Source organism: Hemiscyllium ocellatum, chromosome 7, assembly GCF_020745735.1.
Source record: "Hemiscyllium ocellatum isolate sHemOce1 chromosome 7, sHemOce1.pat.X.cur, whole genome shotgun sequence".
NCBI classification, from domain to species: domain Eukaryota; kingdom Metazoa; phylum Chordata; class Chondrichthyes; order Orectolobiformes; family Hemiscylliidae; genus Hemiscyllium; species Hemiscyllium ocellatum.
The window spans coordinates 35,665,877-35,688,976 of NC_083407.1; the positions used below are offsets into that span (position 1 = coordinate 35,665,877).

At 37.5% G+C, this 23,100-nt stretch overlaps 1 protein-coding gene across 1 annotated transcript in view; it reads left to right on the forward strand.

Annotated features, from left to right (window-relative positions):
* The window catches only part of LOC132817331 (low-density lipoprotein receptor-related protein 1-like), a 1,680,787-nt gene extending 1,658,413 nt beyond the window's left edge, over positions 1-22,374 (forward strand). Inside the window, exons 87-91 of the mRNA XM_060827740.1 lie at positions 13,839-13,952; positions 14,263-14,339; positions 20,172-20,262; positions 20,355-20,502; positions 22,233-22,374. Of these exons, the coding sequence (XP_060683723.1) occupies positions 13,839-13,952; positions 14,263-14,339; positions 20,172-20,262; positions 20,355-20,502; positions 22,233-22,373 (571 nt within the window). The 3' untranslated portion in view covers position 22,374. The remainder of the gene's footprint in view (positions 1-13,838; positions 13,953-14,262; positions 14,340-20,171; positions 20,263-20,354; positions 20,503-22,232) is intronic.
* Positions 22,375-23,100: the final 726 nt, after the last annotated feature.

Sequence of the window (23,100 nt, forward strand, 5' to 3'; positions counted from 1 at the left end):
AAACAGACCCTTCAGTACAACCAGTCCACGTCAACCATGTTCCCAAACTAAATTAGTCCCTCCTACCTATCATTGGCCAGTATTCTCTGAACTTTTGCTATTGATGTACCTATCCAAATGTCTTTTAATGTTGTAACTGTACCTGCATTCACCACTTCTTCTGGCAGTTCAGTCCACACACAAACCACTTTCTGTAAAACATTTGCTCCTCGTGTCCTTTTTAAAACTTTCTCCTCTCATCTTAACAATGTGCCACCCAGTTTTAAACTTCCCCACCTTAGGGAAAAGGCCTTGGCTATTCACCATATCTACATCCATCAGGATTTTATAAACCTCTATAAGGTCCTCCTTCAACCTTCAATGTAGTAGTGAAAAATGTCCCAGCATATCTATCCTATTTTTATAAACTCAAACCTTCCATTCCTGAAACCATCCTGCTAAATCTTTTGTGAACCCTCTCCAGTTTAATAATATCCTTCCTATAATATGGCGACCAGAACTGGAGACAGTACTCCAGAAGAGGTCTCACCAATGGCATGCACAAACTCAACATGACATCCCAACTCCTATACGCAAAGGTCTGAGCAGTGAAGGCAAGCGTACTAAATGCCATCTTAACCACCCTGTCTGTCTGTGATGCAAAGTTTAAAGAATTGTGCACCGGAAACTCTAGGTCTCTCTGTTCTACAACAGTACTCTGGTTTCCTCCCATAGTCCAATGATGTGCAATTTAGATGGATTGGCCATGCTAAATGCAGTATGCAGGTTAGTGGGTTAGCTAGGGGAACTGCAGAGTTACAAGGATTTGATAGGGGATATATCTGGGTGGAATGGTTTTCGGAGGGTTGAAATGGGTCAGTTGGGCTGAATGGCCTGCTTCCATAATGGATAAGTGCTTTTCTGTAGTTTTACATTGTTTTTGGTGAAATCAGAGTACAATTGGTAGCGACATTAAATTAGAAATGGAAATCATATTTTAGTAATGTCTAAAACTAAAGTATGTTGGTCCTGGATGTATATTGTCATGGCCAAACATAGGAATGAGTTCATGTCCATTATAGGTTTTGATCTCAGTTGGATAGTTGGGGAAAGGAACTTTCAGTAGAGGTGACAAGAATCAATGCAATCATCCCAGCTAGCCCTTGACTCAAGCTCTTAACAGTATGATGCTCAGTAATGAATTGTGTGAGAGGAGGAGCATGCTGAAGGACTAATGAAAATTGAGATAAAACATGTTATGTATAAGAATAAGTGCAACTGTTTGGATTACACATTTAACACGTTATAATATTTTTGAGGCTGTAAATGTGTTATGCCAACAGTTTATGATGATTATCTTTCTTTTCATTTTGGAAGAAAAGAAGATAAAGACTGATTTGAATGGAGTAGGATGAACATTTTTAAACAATACATGTTCAATTTTTTTAAGTACGTTCTAAACAATTATAAACTTGTAACAATGTCATGATTATTTTATTTATTCTTGCTAACCTTTCAAACATTCAGCACCCAATGTGAGAAAACAGACAGTTTAAAGTTGAGTGTTGCTTGGAAGTTTTTCATCTTATGTTCATAAAACCAAGTCAAAAGAGCAATGTGAGGGACAATGAATACTTAGCCTGTAAAAGAGAGAAAGTGCTAATTGGTCAGAGGCATTGCCATGGAGAAAGAACTTGTAAATGAAGACTGTCAGTTAACTGACAAGCTTTGTTTTAATTTTAAACCAGGAAGGTTGTCTCTGATTGGGAAGTGAACCCGTGACTAGCCAACATCTATTTTATGGAGCTGTAATAACTGCAGTGCATGTACATTTTTTTTCGTTCTGCAAGGAGCATGGTCCTCTCTAGTAATATATGTCGCATCCAGAACATGCAAATAGAAATTGCTTATCAGTGTAATTGTTTGCACATTTAAGACTATCCAACAAATAGTTGCCCATTCATGGAATTCCATCTAATGCTGGGAAGGTCTATAGCATAGATATGCATCAGTCAAAAACAAGCACCTAACTATTCTAATCAATTTTTTCCAGCACTTGACCCATCGCCTTAGATGCCTTGGCATGACAAGTGCACATCTCAATACTTCTGCCTCTATCACCCTTACAGGCAGTGAATTCCAAAGTCCCACTCTCTCGGTGAATTGTTTTCCTCACATCACCTCTGAACCTTCAACCCCTAATCTTGATTACTCTGGTTTTTGATTCCTTCAACAAGGGGAAAAGTTCCTTCTTATCTACCCCATCTATGCCCCTCATGATTTTATATATCTCAATTGGGTCCTCCCTCTGTCTCCTTTGCTCTAAGGAAAACAACCCTATTCTACCCAATCTTTCTTCATAACTAAAACTCTCAAGCCCAGACAGCATTCTGTTAAATCACCTTTCACCCTTTCTAGTGCAATTACATGCAACCCAAAATGTGGATTCCAGAACTGCACACAAAACCCTAGCTGTGGCCTAACCAACTTTTTAAACAGTTCAAGCATCATCTCCCTGTATGCCTCAGCTATTTAAGATATTAAGGTATCCCAGATCCCTTCTTAAACTTAATCACAGAATCCTTACAGTGTGGAAATAGGCCATTTGGCCCAACAAGTCCCCTCCGACCCTCCGAAAAGTAACCCTCCCAGACTCATTCCCCTAACCTATAATGCTACCTTTACTCCTAAATAATGCCCCTGAACTACACATCTTTGGATTGTGGGAGGAAACCATGCAGAAATGGAAAGAATGTGCAAACTCCACACTTGAGGCTAGAATCAAACCCGGGTCCTTGGTGCTGTGAGGCAGCAGTGCTAACCTCTGAGCTATCAAGCTTATCTGCCCATCCTGCTACCCTAAGGGATCAGTGGACAGGCATGCCATGTCCTTTTTGTCCTCGGGGCTTCCCAAGGTCTTACTGTTTCTTATGTATTTCTTTGCTTTGTTTGTGCTGCCTAAATGCATCTCCTCATACTTATCCAGATTGAATTCCTTTTGCCATTGGTCAACTTATCTGACTAACCTGTCTATATTCTCCCATATTATGAGTCTATCATAGAACCAGAGATTCCCTATAATGTGGGAGCAGGCCATTTGGCCCATCATGTCCACACTGAACCTCCAAAGAGCATCCCACACAGAACCACACCCCTATCCTATTTCTGTTGCCCTGTATTTCCCATTGTTAATCAAGCTAGACTGCACATACCTGGACACATTGGACAATTAAACATGGACAATCCACTCATCCTTCACATCTTTGAACTGAGAGATGAAACTGGAACACCCAAACGAAACCCACGCAGACATGGAGAGAATGTGCAAACTCCACACAGCCAATTACCTGAGCCCCTGATCCCTGGTCCTCTGAGGCAGCAGTAATAACCACTGAGCCATCATGCCACCCATATCCTTCTCATGGTTTACCACCTCATCAATTCTTATATCACCCATGAAATTACTGATCAACCCTCCTGCATTCAAGTCTAGATTAGTTTTGTCCACCAGAAATTGCAAGAGCCCCAACATGGATCCCAGAGTCTCTTGCTGTTCTTAGTTCCTCACAAAATGTGTCTCTTTTCAAGCTCATGCTATCAAATGAAGATTTATTTTCAATTCATCAAGTTCTGAATAATTCTGTATAATTCTAATATTCCTCCTATTTCTTTAGGGTTGAGAACATTAAAGTTCTATTCTGTTAAATAATTCACAGAATTAACTCTCAAAACAAATATTCTACTGTAAATAACTGAACTAAATGAACAATATTTTCTATATATCACATAGTTGAAAAACTGCAAATTATTTAATTCTATCTATTGGATGTCTTTCAATATTAGTTCATTTCACCATGATTTCAATAAGATGTAAGCAAACTAATAGTGGTTCAGTTATTATAGTTGCTATATAATAAGATTCCATTATTTTTCAGTGACAGTGATATTTATCTGTCTTGAATGTTCGTTGCTTATGTATTATTTTTGTTTATTATTTTTGTATTTCCCTGTACTGGAGAGTTTTATCGTTGATCTCAAAATTGCATAGGTTTCTCTACAATCATAAACTTATTTCTGCTGCACTTTTAAGGAAGATCTTTTCATCAGAAAGTACTTTTTATATCCTCAGGACACTTTTCATGCAACCTCAGCCAATTACTTTCCATGTTCAGGTTTTATTGTGTTGTGGACAATGACTACCGTTAATATGTACACAAGGTCCCATAAAAGCTAATTGGATGGCTGATCAGTTTGTATCATCTTGGTGACATTGGAGAAGGAGAAATGCTGGCAAAGGTGATCTGCCTTTGCTTTTCTTTCAGTCATACAATTGAGACTTTATATAGGGTCTTTATTTAGCATCCATCAGAAAAACTGAACAATTGACAAAACCGCTAAAAGAGTATTAAGGATAAGTCTTAATGAAAGCCCTCCTTTAAATAATGAACCATTAAGTAATGCAGAAAGCATTCATTACCATTACGAACACCGCAACTGGTTCACTTCCATAGTTGGCACTGACAGTCTATAATGACAAAAGGGCTTTCAGAAATCCCAATGGACTGAAAAGAGACTGATAATTTCAAAAAGGAAACAGGGATAAGAGAAGGAAAGATTCTGAAAGGAAAGTAAGACGGAGAGAATGCATTATATCATACTAAATGCCAATTGGCTATCATTATTGATCTTTGCAAAAGAGTGAACTTATGAGTTTTCATGGATATATTGTTGGCTCAAAGATTGCATCTGTAATGTAGCTTGTGACAGAAAAAATCTACAGTTTAGAAGTTGTGCATTGATCTCAGGCTTGCTTCTGTTTTATTTCTTTCAGAATCATTTATACTTCTATACACTTGACAATAATGTTTCCTCTTCTAACTTTTGGCTTATTCTGTTGAACATTGTCAGTTGGTTTTATTTTAATATTCCTTGAAGTGTAGCATCACCATTGAGTGATGCAAGGTAATAATATCCTACTTACAAGGCAATCTCCCTCACTCTACCATGTAACAATAAAAGAGAAAAAAAAGGCCTTGTACTGATATAACTCCATTCATGACTACCTGCCACAAAACACTTTACGACCAATGAAGTACGTTTGAAGTGCACTCACTTGGAAATTTTAGGTACATTTTGCAAAACAGTTACTCTTCAATTTGTTACTTATTTAAATGTATTCTGTCTAAACCAAAAAAACAATGACATACCGAAAACATGCAGAATATAAATCAGAAGAATATCAAACAGCTAAAGCTGAGGTACATTTTAAAAAGCAAAAGACACACAAGGGTTATCTAAATTTATCTATTGGATATGTTTTAATATAAAATTCTTCTTTGATCAGTTGTGATAACATCACACAGGAATGCAGTTCACATTCAAATGTTAGAATATCAGGAATTAATAGGACTTTTTATACTTGATTTATTGGATTTGATGAACAGAAGTATATTCAAGTCAAACAAAAAAATTGTAAAGTTAAGCCTCGATGACTTGGCAATGCAGTGTTAGAATTTTGTTTACAGCAATGTGTCGGCATTCCAACCTGCCCAATCCTTTGGAATTTATGTATCTCTGTCTTGAATACTCTCAATGACTTGGCCTCCACAGCCTTCTGCAGCAAGGACCCTCTGGCTGAAGAGATTCCTCCCCACCTCAGTTCTAAAAGGCCATATGATTACTCTGAGGCTGGACCTTTGGGTCCTAGTCTCTTCTACCAGTGGTAGCATCTTCTCCACTTCCACTCTATATTCACAGTATTCTATAAGATTCAATCAGACTTCCCTCATCCTTCTAAACTCCATCGAGTACAGACCCAGAGGCCTCAATTGCTGCTCATATGACAAGCCTTTCACCCCAAGATCTTTCTTGTACACTTCCTTTGGATCTCCTCCAACAAGTTCCCGACTCAGGTGACTGACTGTGTGGAGTTTGCACGTTCTCCCCGTGTCTGCGTGGGTTTCCTCCGGGTGCTCCGGTTTCCTCCCACAGTCCAACGATGTGCAGGTCAGGTGAATTGGCTATGCTAAATTGCTCGTAGTGTTAGGTAAGGGGTAAATGTAGGGGTGTGGGTGGGTTGCGCTTCGGCGGGTCGGTGTGGACCTGTTGGGCCGAAGGGCCTGTTTCCACACTGTAAGTAATCTAATCTGATCTACTCTAATCAATCTATCCTTCCTTAGGTGTGGGGCCCAAAACTGCTCACAATATTTCAAATGCAGTCTGACCAGAGCCTTATACAACCTCAGCAGTGCATCCCTGCTGTTGTATTGTAACCCTTTTGAAATGAATGCTAACATCACATTGTCTTCCTCCCTGTCTTGGAGGGGAACTTGCAGGTCAGGGTGATCCTCCCAAGCATTTGAGACCCCTGTCCTTCTCGGAGTTACAGGTTGCTAATGCTATGAAGTTTAAGGTGTGTACTGTACCTTTAAGAGAGAGTCAATGCTGCTTTGAACTGAGAGATTATAAGCACCTGTGTATATGACTAGATGGCAGACCCAGAGTGTGCTGGAAAATTGAAAACATGTAGCATTTGGCTGTGAACTGAATACCTGAGTTTTGGTTGCTGTTTTGACAACAGTTCAAATTTAAACAATCAGTTTAAATTATGTCCAATTTACTAAAACCCAATCGAACCAACAAGACGATCCGATGTTCGGGATATAAAAATGTGGACATTTTGAAAATTAGAGAGAAAATCAAGATATTAGGAAACCTACTAAAGGTACCTTCTCATATGAAACATGATCGCAGTAAAAAGAAAGAAAACCCAGGGAAGTCAGCAGCCGGAAGAGTGAAGTTACAGAAGACGACAGCAGCTGTGTGCTTTTGACATTTAGTTGATGTAATTTTAATAAGTAACTTATTAGAATAGCATATTGCTGTAGAGTAGAAGGCAAATGATAAGCCGTTAAGAGAAAGTGGGGGTGGGGGGGTGTGGACTTAGAGTTATGGATAGTTGTTATTCAATATTCACTTTTAGAGTTATGAAATTAAATTGATGTTATGTTATTTAAATAGTGAAATTTGCGAGTTCTCTGGCATTCATTTTAACGAGGTGAGGTGAGCTTTTCTGGTTGTTTGGTTTAATTAATAGAAAGGTTCACTGCCGTGTCATAACATGAGGAGATCGGGGAGCCTTCATGGGATGTTGCAGTACATCTTATAAATATCACACATTCCTGCCACTATACAAGGGCGGTAGAGCGAATGAATGGTTAAGGGGCTGAATTTACTGCCAATCGTGGACTTTTTGTCCTGGATAGTGTTGAGTTTCTTTTCTAATGATTTGGCAGCATACTTTCAGGTAAGTAGAGAGTATTCCATCATACTATTACAAAATCCCAGTGGCACTTTACTGAGGATTGTTAAATGTTAGGTCAAGAATTAGCTGAGTTGCATTTTATCTTGCTTTTTGTACATCAGATAGAAGTCAGTGTTGAACTATACTGGAACAAGTTGATTAGGGTTGTGAATAGTCGGTCACCACCATAGTTGGTTGAATCTCAGATGGCGATGAAACAGGCTACAGATGGGAGGTGGAAGACCTGGAAAAATGGTGCACTGAGAACAACCTAGCTCTCAATGCTGGACAAACCAAGGAATTCATTATTGATTTTTGGTGGGATGTTACTCGTGCTCCCCGACACAATAACAACACAGAGGTGGAACGAGTAGAGAGTGTCAAGCTCCTGGGAGTGGTCATTCACAACAAGCTTTCCAGGACTCTTCATGTGGACACACCGGTTAGCAAGGCCCAACAATGCCTCTCCTATGACAGCAAATACCCTTGTCAGCTTTTATAGTTGCGCCACCAAGAGCATTCTGTCTGGATGCATTACTACCAGGTATGGCAACTGTACCATTCAAGATTGGAGGCGGTTACAGAGAGTGGGGAACTCGGCCCAGACAATCATAAAGGCCAACCTCCCATCTATAGAATCCATCTAACAGGCCCGCTGTCAAGGAAAGGCCGCCAGCATTCTCAAAGATCCATCTCACCCTGACAATGTTTTTCTACAATTTCTACATTCGGGGAGAAGGTACAGAAGCCTGAACACACACACACACACACACACCAGCCAGTTTCGTAACTTTTTTTTTCAGTTTTTGCTGCTGTTTACCTATTATTTACTTATCTATGCTACTTAACTCTGTGATCTACCTGTATTGCTTGCAAGACAAAGATTTTCACTGTGCTTCAGTACACGTGGCAATAAATTCAATTCAATTCAATAGTTCTGGTGCACAAGTCTTCAATGCCAAGGCTGAAATTCTGTTAGGGCCCATAGCCTTTGCGCAGTCCAATTGCTTCAACCATATCACGTGAAATGAATTGAGTCAGCGAGAGGTAGCACCTGTCATGTTTGAAATGTCAGGAGTGGATCTTTCACTTAATACTTCTAAATGGATGCAAATGCTTTAGCCTTCTCTTTCACACTGATATGCTGGGCTTCCCCGTTATTGAGGATGGAGATAATATTTTCATAATGTCCAGTTATTTAATTATCCATCACCATTCAGAACTGATCCATTAGTTGTGGGTGCTCTTCATGCTTCCTTTGCTGGTTGGAATTGAAGTAGGGCTATGTTGTAGTTTCATCCAATTGACACCACACGTTTAGCCTGGTGCTGTTCCTGGTATGCCATTCTGTATTATTCATTAAACCAGGATTGGTTCCCCAATTTGATTATAATGCTAGGATAGGGGCTAAGGTTACAGATTGTGGTTGAACACAGTTTTGCTGTTGCTGGTGATCCATAGCACTTTATAAGTGCCTATTTCTGACTTGCTAGATCTGGTCATAATCTATCCAAATGAGGACAGTGGCAGTGTTACACAATATGATAGAGGGACCTTGAAGATAAAAATGAAGATGGGACCTTGTTTCCACAAGGATAGTGTGGTGGCCAGTCCTATCAATGCTATCATGGGCAGGTGTAGCTGTGACAGCTAGATGATGAGGATAAGGTCAAGTCATTTTTTTTCTCTCTGTTGCTGGTTCCCTCAACACCTGTTAAAGATCTCAACTAGCAACTTAGGACTCTCTCTTCAGACTCAACCTGCTGAATCAATAGTCGTGCTGCTGAGCCACTCTTGGTGGTGGATATTGAAATTCCCCTTCCAGACTTAACCAGTTTAATAATTAGTGGCACTATGAATTGAGGTTGTCCACCCAAAGTTTTGTGTCCTTTCCACCCTCAGTTCTGCTTCTATTTAGTATTCAACCATGAGGAACACTGATTCATCAGGGCAATATAGTTATTATGTGATAATCAGCACGAGTCTTCCTGTAAACTGATGCCACAAAAGTTCATAGGGACTGGATTCAATATTAAGGACTTGAAAGTACACCACTGTGCTGCCACCTCTTCAGTGTTTGTCCTGCTGGCATAACAGGACATATACAGGATGTTCATGATGGTGTCAGGGATGTTGTGTGTAAGGTGTTATATTTCGTGAGTATTTTTAGGTCAGGCTGATACTTGACTAGTCAATAACACATTTCTCCCAATTTTGCCGTAAACACCCAGATGTTGATAAGGAGGACTTGTACCGTTTGTCATTTTCATTTCCTGTGTTAGGCCATTTCAACCACATTGCTATGGAGTTGAAGTCCCATGTAAGCCAGGCAAGACAAGGACAATGGATTTCCTTATATGTTTTTGTGGCAATCAATTCATTGTCAATCTACTTTTGAAATTTCAAATTTCTGCTTTGATTGTTTTAATTCCACCGATTGCCAATTGCCATACTAAGATTGGAACTCATGCCCCTGAGCATCTGCGCTTTGGATTATTAGTCTGGTGATATTAGCAATATACTGCAGCTAACTCTCAATACCAAACATCATTGTCAGCCCAGCATTTTCTCCACCAAGGCATTAATGATTTTCTGGAGGTCTGACTGACAAGTTGAACCAGGAGGTCAATTTGACCTTTGCAGTTTGCTGATATTATTCCCATGAGGTTTCAGGCCCAGATTCTAGCCAAATTCAAATCAACATTTGCATTCCAAATACAACAGTTGTTTTCTGCAGATTTTGGTTTTAGCTAGTTTTTGAGAGAGAGCTGGATTGTTTGTACAGTGGTCATTTAATTAATTTATTAAGTTTATGTTGAAAAAAAGTGATATGTAAGTATTTTTGTGGATCTCTGGAAATAATTCAAAACATTTTGCGATGAGGTACAGCAACAAGTCAGATCATGCTTGCATCATTGACAATTGCGGTCTTTACAAGAAGCTTTTTATTCTTTACATAACACATATTCTGAATCTACAGTAAAAGGTAATAAAGTTTACTTTGTTCTAACTGTGCACCTGTTGGGACAAAGGCAATGAGTCTATACTCTACTTACCAATAACGTAAGGTCAATGGTAATGACTTTCTTTTTCTTTTGAGGAACTAAAATGAAAGACCAAGACTCTGCCAAATAATGTTAAAAAGAAGTGATTAATAAAGTGGTTAGATGATACAAAGTTGGGATCTTAAAAGTGATGTTGATTTATGAAAAATAATGAGATTTTGAGACTCAGAGAAAAGATGACTTGGGTCCTATAGAGAATTGAGGGATGAGCCTTAATTTAAATACATGGACGATACATATATACATTGACTCTGTCGACACTTCTCGCTGTCTTGGAAAAGCAATCAACATAATCAGGAAGCCTACCACCCTGTTATACTATCTTCCACCCTCTTCCATTGGACAGAATATACAAAGAGTTGAAAATACATACCAATAGAATCAAGAAGAGCATCTTCCCTGTTGTTATCAGACTTATGAACAAACTTCTCATATATTAAGAGTTGATCTTCCTGTGCACCTTCTTATAGCTGTGACACTGCACTCTGCATTCTATTCTATTACCCTGATGTACTTACATAAGGTTTATCATGTCAGGATGGCATGCAAAACAATACTTTTCACATGTGATAATAATAAATCAAATCAAATGATATGACTAGCTTATTGGCAACTTAGGAAAATGGCAGAAAGGAAACCTCACAAGATTAGAGAGCATTCCAGTATTTTTTCTATCAAAAATCATAAAGGATAAAAGAGAGAATCTAAAAGTGGAAGAGAGATACTTCTTTTCAATCATATTCAGAAATACACAACAGATTCTGGAGCAGCCATATTAGAGTAATATAAGCCTTAGACAGACTTGAGTTCATAGAGGCTTGAAGTAAACAAGAAACCCTGGACTGTTGTGCCTCCAACTGATGAAGTCATAATAAGCACATATATACCATGCAATAATGCAAGATTCTTTTCACTTATTTAGAAATACTGGATAGAAAATAAAACTCCAAACTGCCAACCAATGTGATTAAGACTATTAGAGGGATTTACAAAACCTAGATATGAAACCACAAAAAAAATTCAGAAGAGGTAGACACTGTGTAAGTGTCAAGACTGGAGATAAGGACAGGATTTAGGGATGGAAATAAGTCACCAAGTTAATCAGAGACAGATTGATTCCTGAGTGAATACAAGGCCCTTGCAATCATGTCAATCTGGACAAAAACACAGGAAAAGCTGTTGGTCAATTTTAAAGTCATTGAAATTAATATTGCCAGCAAAATAAAAATATAAACTTTATAGTTTTGGTTTTGGACTGCAAAATATTAAAAAGTTCTAGACAATCACCAAAAGTCAGGAGAGTGACAGAACTAATGGATACGCTTTGTGAGTAAGGGATTGTTTGAACTGTGTAACAATCCAGGCCAAATAATTCCAAGGGAAGTAAGCCAGCTGTGAGGATATCAGAATGAAGGTAATCATATGCATCGTGCTTGGAATAAGAAAATGCTTGCAGGGCAATGGAAAAGATTGGAATTAGAAAAAGTTACAGGTTACGAGGAGATGAATAGGCTTCCACTTTCCACGTGAAATAAAACATTTCCTATCCAGTTATTGATTTGTGTTTCTTTTGCTGCTTTTATTGATCTCCATTGTTAAAGTTCAAAGGCATCCAACATCCTTTCATAATCAGACGTGAAATTCAACAATGTGTGATTGAAAACAACAGTTACACTACTCAATAAGTCCATTATTCCATTAGTATAACTTATATGTTTTTAAGGTAGGAAACAAAAACTTAACAAAATTTGACAATAACACTTCTTTCTTTCATAATTATTCCGACAACAATATCTCGTATTGTTAAGAGGTTCTGCTCACAAATAGAGTTATTTAATGTCCTCTAATCCTTCCATTAACTATCAAGTAATTTTTCAATCCTTCTTTCTGTGATATTCTTCATTTGTTGGCTGTCACAAACATGACAAATGAAAGAAATTCAGCTATGACTAGTGTACTTTCAAAAATAAACATTGACGCATGGCAATGTTTACCACGTAAAGTTTCATTTCTGCCATTGGGGTTCAGAGAAATAAAGCAGACTATGCCAGAGTGACTGGGAATGGAGACAAACGTAGTTTCAAGGTTCAAAAAAATAGTTTACAAAGTGTATGATGGAAGTTTTACAAAAGTATGGGACAAATGTAACCAGTTCAGTTTTATATTTGTCAGCAGTTGCGCTGGGTGATGAATCTTATATTGCATTTGTCACTGAGAGGAAAAAAGGGAAATGATACAAACTGACTACCATTGAGAAAATGCTGACAGAAATTACATGTCTTGGGGAATTTATGGTATTGTGGTCAAGATCCCCATGTGGTCATAGTTCTGTGTTGGGATTCTTAATGGAGCAGTTTGCCATAGACTTGTCAACAAGTCTGAATGGTTTGCTGGCTGTAATTTTGGGTAAGGAGGTCATTTTGCTCGCATTTGCCCTCCTAACAATTATAACAGTGATCGAAGAAGAGACAAAAACATAGTAAATAGCAAGTAAATTGTCTGAATTTCTGAAAAACTGAATGTATAGAGGAAAAGTTAAATTTTAGCAAGTAATTAAAAGAGGGACAAAGGAAAGGAAAAGTGTAATTCAGCCACCACTACAAAAAAAGTTTTTAATTGTTTATTATGTATAGCAAAACTGTAAATGCATAGAGATTTTATTTGTACTCTTTTTCCAGATACCAAACAGTAGATATTTCACTCATCATTAATGTGAGACTTGGCATGTGTTTATTAGAGGTTACATTTGTGTCAAAATGCCAACAGATTCATTTTCTTTCTCAATTTATAAATTACTATAGAGCACAAAAGTACCTCAAACATGATGTTTTTTGTTTTGCAATTTTGAAATTGCAATTTTAGTCCTGGATGATCTACATTTCAAGATATTTCTTCACCTCTGCTCAAAAAGATGTTATTGTATGAGGCAGGGGACATGCCACAGGGACTGGCAAGATGGTGCTTTATGATGATGCCTTGCACAGATTTCTATTCTATGTGTATGAAGTGAATATTTGCAAACATTTATTATGGAGAAATCGCAACCAACCCTGGCTTTTATTCGCCTAATCTCCAAACTTGCATATTTTCCAGCAGGGATATTTAATGATGATTAGGACTTAGAATCTAGGCTGACTTTTACATTCTCAAACTTGAGACTCTGCAGCCAGTTACAACTTCTTCCAGACCAATATAATTGTTTGTCCAAATATCTATATATCATTACCATATAATATTTAAATAAATCCAATCTAACCATTCACTATGTTTTTTGGCGACAGTTACCTGAAAATGATTGATGAAGGAACCAAAATGAAATTTTCTCTGAGGCAAATTAATGTCTTAACATTGGTCCTCAATCAATTATATTTATTTGATTCAGCAAAGCTATTCATGTTTATTTTACAAAGGTGACGCAGGAAAGGGGATCAAAAATTACCTTAAAATACAATTCATCATTTTAATCTCAACTATATTCTATAACTCTGCAGATGTACAGTGGGGTTTAAAAGTGATCGATGTGACCAGAAAATGAACCTTTGTGATTACTACTGTCAAAATGGAGGGGTTTGCACTTTAACTGCACTTAATGAGCCTCAGTGCAAGTAGGTTTTGACCTTATGCCAGACACCATTCTTTGCTATAAAACATTGAAATCCAGCAGACTCATCATGCATTGGTGGCATGTTTCCATGGCCTAGTAAATTAATTGCTTTTATGCATGGCATGCTGTTGGCCTATTATAAGAGCTAATCATCTTCTCAATGCATTGCTATTTAAACAAACCTGCTGTCTAATCCTTATTGCATGCTCCTAAATGCTGTTCACTCTTGCTGATATCTGTAGGTGCTTTTCCTCTTGAGTTTGTGACAGTTGCAGTACATTAATTTTACAGCCTTAATTGCTTCATTTCAGGTGTTCTGATGAATGGTCGGGCACACAATGTGAAAGGCCAGCTCCCAAGAGCAGCAAAACTGAGAATACCACAGGTCGTAAGTAATGAAAATACATGTGTTACTGTTGTTGATGATATCAGCCTCCGATCATTATACTTTGGTCTCTGTGTTAATTTGAGGTAACCTTCCAGGGTAAATGGATTATTGGACTATATGAAGACATTATAATGTTGAGCCAATCCAGAGTTGAAAAATCCTTGACACATGACAGCATTAAATCCTTAGGTTTATTACTTTGACATTCAAGCTGGGGTAGATTAGATTTTAATTCAATTTGATTATGGTTACTGCTAGTTTGAGTCAGAAATCAGTAGGTAAACTCGACTCTAATCTATATTGTGTACTTTTCACAAAGGCCTTCTCTGATTGACATCTATTGTCAACTACAACTAAAGCTGAAACCGAGCTCAGAAGACTCATGTTGCCATAATATCTCAGTAAACGTTAAGATTTTTTTTCAGAGAGGTCATGGACTGAAAATATAACTGAACATATCACATGTCGATCTTTTGACACAAGTATTTTGAGAAGATAATATGAAGAATGCCCGGCAGCATTGCTGAATGTCAACCTGTAACAAGGGCTGCTTTTAAACTACCTTCAGTTGACAAGTCAGGAATGAGTCTATTCTTCAGCATTAAGCCTTTTAAGGTAGAAGTTTTTTCATTTTTAAGAAAGGAGATTTCATACACGGTGATCCAACCATTTCTATCTCACAGCATGCACACTGATGTTATGATCCCACAAAAGAAGTATGCTGCAAACAGAGCTAAAGTCCAGGATAACCAGATTCGCAGAAGACAAAGGGCAAAACAAAATTATCTTATTATAATAATGGAAACTTTTTGATTTCTGACATCGGATTTTTAATAGCAGGAGCCTTTCATAGATTGAAGTCACTTAAAAAAAATGCAAAACACAAACTGAAAATGGTCAAAGTGATCACCTGATCACAGGTTGAGGCAATGCATGAAACCATCAGTAAACATGACCCAGCTTGAACTGCAATTAGAATTTCATCAAACTGAGTGAAATTAGTCACTTACATATTTACCTTCTGATGGACTTACACCTTTCTGGAGTTTTCACAATTGAGGATGGAAATTACCAACATATTCTTCATCTTGAAACTAATAATGTAGCCAGACACAGAAGTACACAAATGAAGTTTACTTCAGATGACAGCATTTGGATAACAGAAAGAAAATGTTAGATTCACAACAACTCTCTCTCTCACTCACTATACCTTTTTTTCTTTCTTCTTTACCTTTCACTTGACAAAAGCAAACTGTAGAAATATCCATTCACTGAGAATGCAAAGATTTAGATTTCGCTACTGCAAAGGATGAATGTCATCAATTAAACAACCATGATCTCAGGATGAAACCAAAGCCTCACAGACACTTAGGAATTTTAAAACTGCATATTCTTGCTCTCCCTTTCTCCGAGCTGTCCTATATCATTTAAGTTTTACATCAGCGATTGCAAGTGACAACATTCTTCATTATTTCACTCAAGAAAATCTTGTGATTGGTTCATCAGTTTTGAATCAGTGAATTAAATTGGTGACAAGGAGGCTCAGTGGTTGGGGTGGTATGGTGGCTGTGTAGTTAGCACTGCTGCCTCACAGCACCAGGTACCTGGGTTTGATTCCAACCTCGGGTGACTGTGTGGAGTTTGCACATTCTCCCTGTGTCGGTGTGGGTTTCTACCCTTAATCCAAAGATGTACACATTAGGTGGATTGGCTGTGCTAAATTGGCTGTAGTGTTCAGGCATGTGTGGGTTAGGTACATTAGTCAGGGGTAAATGTAGGGCAATGGGTCTGGGTGGGATACATTTTGGAGGGTCAGTGTGGACTTGTTGGGCCAAATGGCCTGTTTCCACTCTGTAGGGATTCTATGATTTATGAAATTGTTAATGAAAAGCTAAAGAGGAAATTTAAAAATATTTGTTGTGACCAGCTGAGGGGTTTAATAAGATGGGGCCAATTCACTCCTGCTCAACTCATCATAACAAACTGTGGGCTTAAGTAGTAAGATCTAAAAGACAAATGAAATAATTGGGGAGTGGGAGAAATAATTCTTCTTTCAAAGTACAACAGATACCCAGGAATGAGTTAATGTCTGGAATCAAATCAAGGGGCATAGGTTGATTTAATACAGAATAACAGATATCCAAGAGTGAGGTATGGACTGGAATCTGATTGAGGGTATTTGTGCGGCTTAAAGCAACAGATCCCTGACAGTGAATTGTCAATGCTAAATTGCCCATAGTGTTCACAGATATGTAGGTTAGGAGTAAATGTAGAGTAGTACGGGAATGGGTCTGGGTGGGTTACTCTTTGGAGGGTCGGGTGTGGACTTGTTGGGCCAAATGGCCTGTTTCCATGCTGTAGAGAATCTAAGTGAAAAGCTGTTTAAAAATATCTGCAAAACTGTTAGGCCTGTAATATTAAAGAGCTAAAATATCATAATTTGTGAAATAACTTGATAGAGGATGGTTTCCTCTCACTAAGACAATATTTATTTACATGTAGGAAAGCCCTGACTCTGACATAGCCTTATCAGAGTCAGCACCTTGATACTCCTGTTTATATCTGTTAGCCAAGGCTCCCTGATTGGAGTTGTTAATCTAATCCAGTCAGGGAACTCATATTCTATGAGGTCCAGCTGGCTGGCCTTGTTACAATCACTACAGTTTAACATTAGTGCTTTTGTAGAGCAAGATAAGATAACATTTGAATAATTAGAGGTTTTATCCTTGGTAAAATGTAAAAGAGTAGCAGTCAGAGTGAGAGCCAAGAAAGGAAATGAAAGACAGGAAAAAAAAAGAGTTTTCAATAAAGGCAAAATGGGCAAAAGAGGCCAGGAAAGAGGAAAAAAAGCTTACATTGAGGCAACTTGAGTTGAGAAAGGAAAATCCCTTTGAAGGCAGTTGTAGTGTGGGAGCCACATCTATCTTGGATGTCTGCGCTTAAATATTGAAGTTCCTTCATTTAATCCCTAAATATAATGATTAAGAGGAGGATACTATTTTTATCTCTTTAAAATGGTTAGCAAAGCAGTTAAAATTGCCAATCCAACAATGGAACTGATATTGCACTCACAAAGTTTGCTCCCTCTTGCCTAAAGAGAGTGCAATTGACAAGAGGCAGCAAAAGATGCTATTGTAAATGGTGGAGAGGGGAATAACCTTGTTCCCTCAAGAAGCAGCCTGATCACATATACCTTGAATTTGAATGGCTTAAACAGCTCACTTTTAAGCTTTGGATGTATACATTTACAAAAATCTTTGTGAGGCGATTCTCCTTGCAAAATTCAAAAAACTTAATATTGTTACCAAGAATGAATGCAATTTAGAGAATCAGAGGATAACAGAGCCTAGACAGGCAGCAATTCTAGCTGACATCTTTGAATTAATGCACAAAACATAAACCCAGGTTGGCAGGGGTCTAGCAATTTTAGAGACGTGAGTGCAATAAGGTAAGTTAAATATTCCAAATTGGAGGGAAGAGAGAAGCGAGGGAAAGAAACTAGAATTATTCCCAATCATTCAAGAAATGGATTTAAATGGGAGGCAAGTGGGAAAATGTTCAAACTGCTGCCCTTGTGGGAAGCCAGAACAGATAAAGGAATTTTTTTGCTTCTCCAGAGTTCTGGAGAAGGGTCACTGGACCCAAACATTAATTTTGTTTTCATTCTATAGATGCTGCCAAACTTGCCAAATTCCCCCTGTACCTTCACCCCATTGCTTTCAGAAGTTCCAACTTGTCATTAATTTTAATTTTATTCTGATGATATTTTAAAGTATATCTGCTATTTAGTAATATTTACAAACATTAATATTTTTGGTATCTTGTTTCAGTGACATTTTAAAATGTTTGTATCAATATTTTGCATGTTCAATAAAATGAAGTAAACTTCATATTTTCTGTTACAGTTGTAAGTGTGTAAGATTATTATAGTTTGGATTCAAAGTAAGATTTAAAAGTAGGTTAAATGAAAGGTGTCATGTGACTGAACATAGGTTCTGATATTTATGCCTGGAGAATTTGTTTGGTAGAGATCAAAGGAAGGTTTAGATCGTATTGTTGAGAAGAAAGTGCAAGATTTTACACTTCAAGATAATGGCGACAGTTGCTTGCTTTAACTTGAGCTGACTCTGAGTCTCCCAAGATCCCAGTAAGGTGCTGTTGGTACTGGTTGTAAACAGTTGTGCTGTAAACTACTTCCAAGTTGAAAGAATGTTGGATTCTATGATTACGATTGGAATTTCTAATGATCTGCAAGGTTAATATTGTTGGCATTGCAATAGAGAAGATCACAGAAGAATCCATTTTCGGATCAGGTTATAGGCTTCCCCAGAAAGGGCCATAGAAGAATCTTGGAGATACATCCTGGAGAACAGTCATTGAAATAGGTTTTATTACCTGGGTTGGTCTTAAAAGATTTCTCTGAAAACTTAAGAAAACATCTATTCACTTGAGGTTTACAGTGTAGCAAAACAGGGACATGGAAACCCACTGCAAACTGGGAGCAAGTTTAAAATGTTTGCCAGAAAGATTCTGATTCTGTGAAATTTGTGTTGTGAGGGGTTTAAAGGTAGATGTTCTGCTCTGGAGTTTAATGTTAATCAAGTTATTTTTTTAGCCATGATTGCGAGAAAAAAGCTTTGAAATCTTGTGTCATTCATCCAGTTAAAAACTAAAAGTTTGAATTTCTTAATTTTTATTTATTTCTGTGGAGATCTTAACATACATCATAACATACCACATGTTAAAAAGCAAAGCAAACTAGTACATGGTTTATACCATATAGCTCAAAAACTATAGAGTGCTACTTATGCTTGCTTCTAATGCCTATTATAATCTAGTTGTAACTTCTATTCCCTGAGTCATCGGGTCGACCTACTTGAAACTACAAGAGGTAAACCAGCAGATTTTGCTCACAATACGCCGCATTATGTATTTAGTGTTAATAATGTCTATCCAACGACTAGTCTATACGTGCTCATTCTCCATGAAAGAAGTGCATCTGTGGGAAATGTGTATTTTCTTTTATATTTGATGGAATATACAAACATAAGATTCAGGTGCAGGAGTAGGCCACTCAGCCCTTGAAGCCTGCTGCACCATTTAATAAGATCATGGCTGATCTGATTATAGATAATCCATGATCCCATATACCCCTGATAACTTTTCATCACTTTATATATCAAGAATGTACCTAACTCTGCCTTCAAAATATGCAAGGATTTGCATGAATCAACCATCTTTTGAGGAAGAGACTTTTAAAGACTCACTGTCCTGTCTGAAAAATAAAACCACATTTCTATTTATGGAAACTGCTTAAGTTAAATCAGTGATCCTTAGTTCAAGGTTCTGCTACAACAGGAAATATCCTCTCCTGTGTACCCTGTTAAGATCCCATAAGTTTTAAACATGGCACCTGTTGCTCTTCTAAACTCCGGCAAATCTAGCAGTGGGTGGCGCAATAGTTCAGTGATTAACTCTGCTGCCTCACAGTGCCATGAACTCAGGTTTGATCCAGCCTTGGGTGACTATCTATATGGACTTTGTACATTCTCCCCATGTCTGTGGGTTTCTGCCAGGTGATCCAGTTCCCTTCCACAGTCCAAAGATGTGTAGGTTAGGTGGATTGGCCATGTGAAGTTGCCCCATAGTGTCCAGAAATGTGCCTCTTTCCACTGTGAGGATTTTATGATTCTATGAACTAAGCCCAGCCTGTCTAAGCTTTCCTCATAAGACAAGCCAGACATTAGTGTACTGAGCCTTCATTGAACTTCTTCAGATGTGTCTACATGTTTCATTTAAATGATTGAGATCAAATTTGTTCATCTCTCACAGGAAACATCACTTTTATAGTACCACTCGTCATCCTGATTCTTCTAATTATTGCAGTCGTTGTTGGAATAATTATCTGCAAAAAAAGACAACGGTAAATGGTTTGGGCTGTAATTAATTCTTGAAATAATACAATTCTTGAGCAATGAGATTCCATGTTAACATTATTTGGTAACTTCCCATTAGTGTAAAAATTGTACGAAGGCATCCACTGACGAATGGAGGCATGAATGTGGAAATTGGAAATCCAACATACAACATGTATGAAGTTGATCGCAGTCACGAAAATTCCGGAGGTTTGCTGGATCCAGATTTTACATTAGATCTAGAAAAGGTACGTGTATCCTAGCAGCATAACACTGGGAACAAAGCGCCATTTTGCTTCTGGCAAAAGTGAGGACTGCAGATGCTGGAGATTAGAGTCAAGATTAGATGGGTGCTGGAAATGCACAGCAGGTCAGACAGTATCCGAGGAATAGGAAAATTGATGGTTCGGGCAGGAGCCCTTCATTCTGATTCCTGATTAAGGGTTCCTGCCTGCATCATTGATTTTCCTGCTCCTCGGATGCTGCCTGACCTGCTGTGCATTTCCAGCACCACTCTAATCTTGACCCATTTTGCTTATGGTCTGCATGCAATTAGAAGAAGGGATGATAAAAATTGTGCAGTGTTGTCACTATTTCAATACAGATAAATGTCCTTGTTTTGTATCATTTCCTTTATCTACCAGACATTGTTTAATCATAATATTTACTGTAAACCAGTGATGTATAAATATTAATGACCATGATAGAACCTTAACTAAGATGAAGTAAATCTGTAAACTCAGAAAACTAACAAAACTGGAGTCATTTGGAATCAGAGAGAAAGCTCTCTACGGGTTAGAGTCCCAATAACACTGGGGATTACCTCTAACCCCAAGTTCCACAGCAGTTCAAGAAGGCAGCTTACCACTATCTTCTCAAGCAATTAGGGATGAACAATAAATGGTAACCTAGCCATTGATGTACATGCCATGAACAAATCATTTTTATTATAATTCATAATAGATACAGATTCACTTTGAAATCCTATTTTGATCTGTTGTATAATGTTTTCAACAGTCAATGTCTGGGTTTTTGATTCATTATTTAAATACTGATTTCACCTTTCTCCAATACTATTTCTCCAACAAACCCTCATCTCTGTCTGTATTAAATATGTTTAACATTTGTTCTATATACGCAGAAAAAATGTATATTAGCTTGGTCTGTGCATAAGGAAATGTGTTCCTTTGATTTTTGTTTACATTAAAATTGAAAATCAAACAGATACTCAGAATATCAGTACTCATTATAGCTGTGTTGAGCAAAGTTTAATTGGCAAAGAATTGTAACATGCAGAAAATTGGCAACACTTGGACTTAAATTGGAATATAATTGATGGAATACTTATGGAGAATATGGTATCTCCTGTCTCTTGAGAAGATGAGAAATATCTATTTGGAAACTTCTAGAATACATACTTATTCTTAACATGAGTCATTTTTTTTCTGCAAGGCACCTGTATACAAGAGTGAGGTCAGCAATTCTACTTAGTGCATATTATACCAGGTAACGTGCAGCAATATTCAATGGAGAATACTTTTGTTTATCTTAATTGGCAATAATTTCAATTCATCTCTGTTGCCACCCTAAGTTATAAAGTGCACACACTGCAACATTAATGTAAAGTCAATCTACTTTCAGCAATGACAGTCACAGCAGTTTAATGGGTTTGAAAATAACTGAGAACAGAGATACCAAAATCTCATGAAAGATTGATGTAAATTCAAAGTCATAAGCACAATCTTAAATTGATTCCAAAACCATCATACTGCAGATCTTGAGCTGCTGTTGCTGCAGCATGCATATTTCAATTTTAATGAATAATATATATAATAGTGTCCTTTTGTACCTAGAACTAATGCTAAATTAATATTATCTTTTAAGTTTTGTATACTCAAAATCTCATTTTCAGTGTTCTAAGGATCTAGTGACATTCAAAATTCAATAATATGACATCTGCCCTTTCTTTTTACGGCAGCCGACAAATTACTCAAATCCTGTTTATGCAAAACTGTATTTGGATGCGTCAAACTGCCGGAATTCCTTAGTGAGCACAGAGGAAAAGAAAGAACTTCTTCCAAAGAAATTAGCAGATGGCCTGCGGGAGACTGTTGCTTAGATAACCCTTTAGTCTTGTATCTTTTTTAAACACTGTATAAATGTATAAAGAAAGGATTAATTTTTCTATGTAATGACAGTGTTCTGATTATATTTTTTTGCATCAGCACTATGTGTGTTTTTGCGCTGAAGATTCTTGACTGACCCTTAGTCCAACGTTTCTGTTTAGTGGACCGGGAAAGCCACCTGCACTAAACAACGTAAAACAAAGCTGCTGATTGCATCTCCCAGTGTATTGATCCTGTACTTGGAAAAATCACATTAGTCATTTTTCTTTACTTTTGTACAAGTTCTGTTTTTGGTAGAAGTACAGCACATTTGACAATCTCTGCTGCAACAATTTCGACTAATGAACAATTCTGACTATTATAAATATTTTTTTGACCCTGTTGATTTTTCCATGACTGGTTTTCATACCCGTTGTTTTTGGGGGGAAACTTTCCTCATTTGAAACAGTTTTGGAATTACTGTGGTCATTTCTTCAATAATTAACCAATAAATAGCCTACTGAAACTTAGATCAAATATCAAATTTCAGGGTCTGACTGAACTGCTGGTTTGGTTCTTATTTAGCTTGTCATTGTTTTTATTTTAAAACAATAGTCTATTGCTTGATGGGTTGCATTTAAATTTGTTGGTGTAGAAGATAAGGAGATTTTGATATGTTTCTACTATACCTGGCTTGGTTTGAGGAAATAAAATGTTGCATATTCTAACCAAATGTCTAAA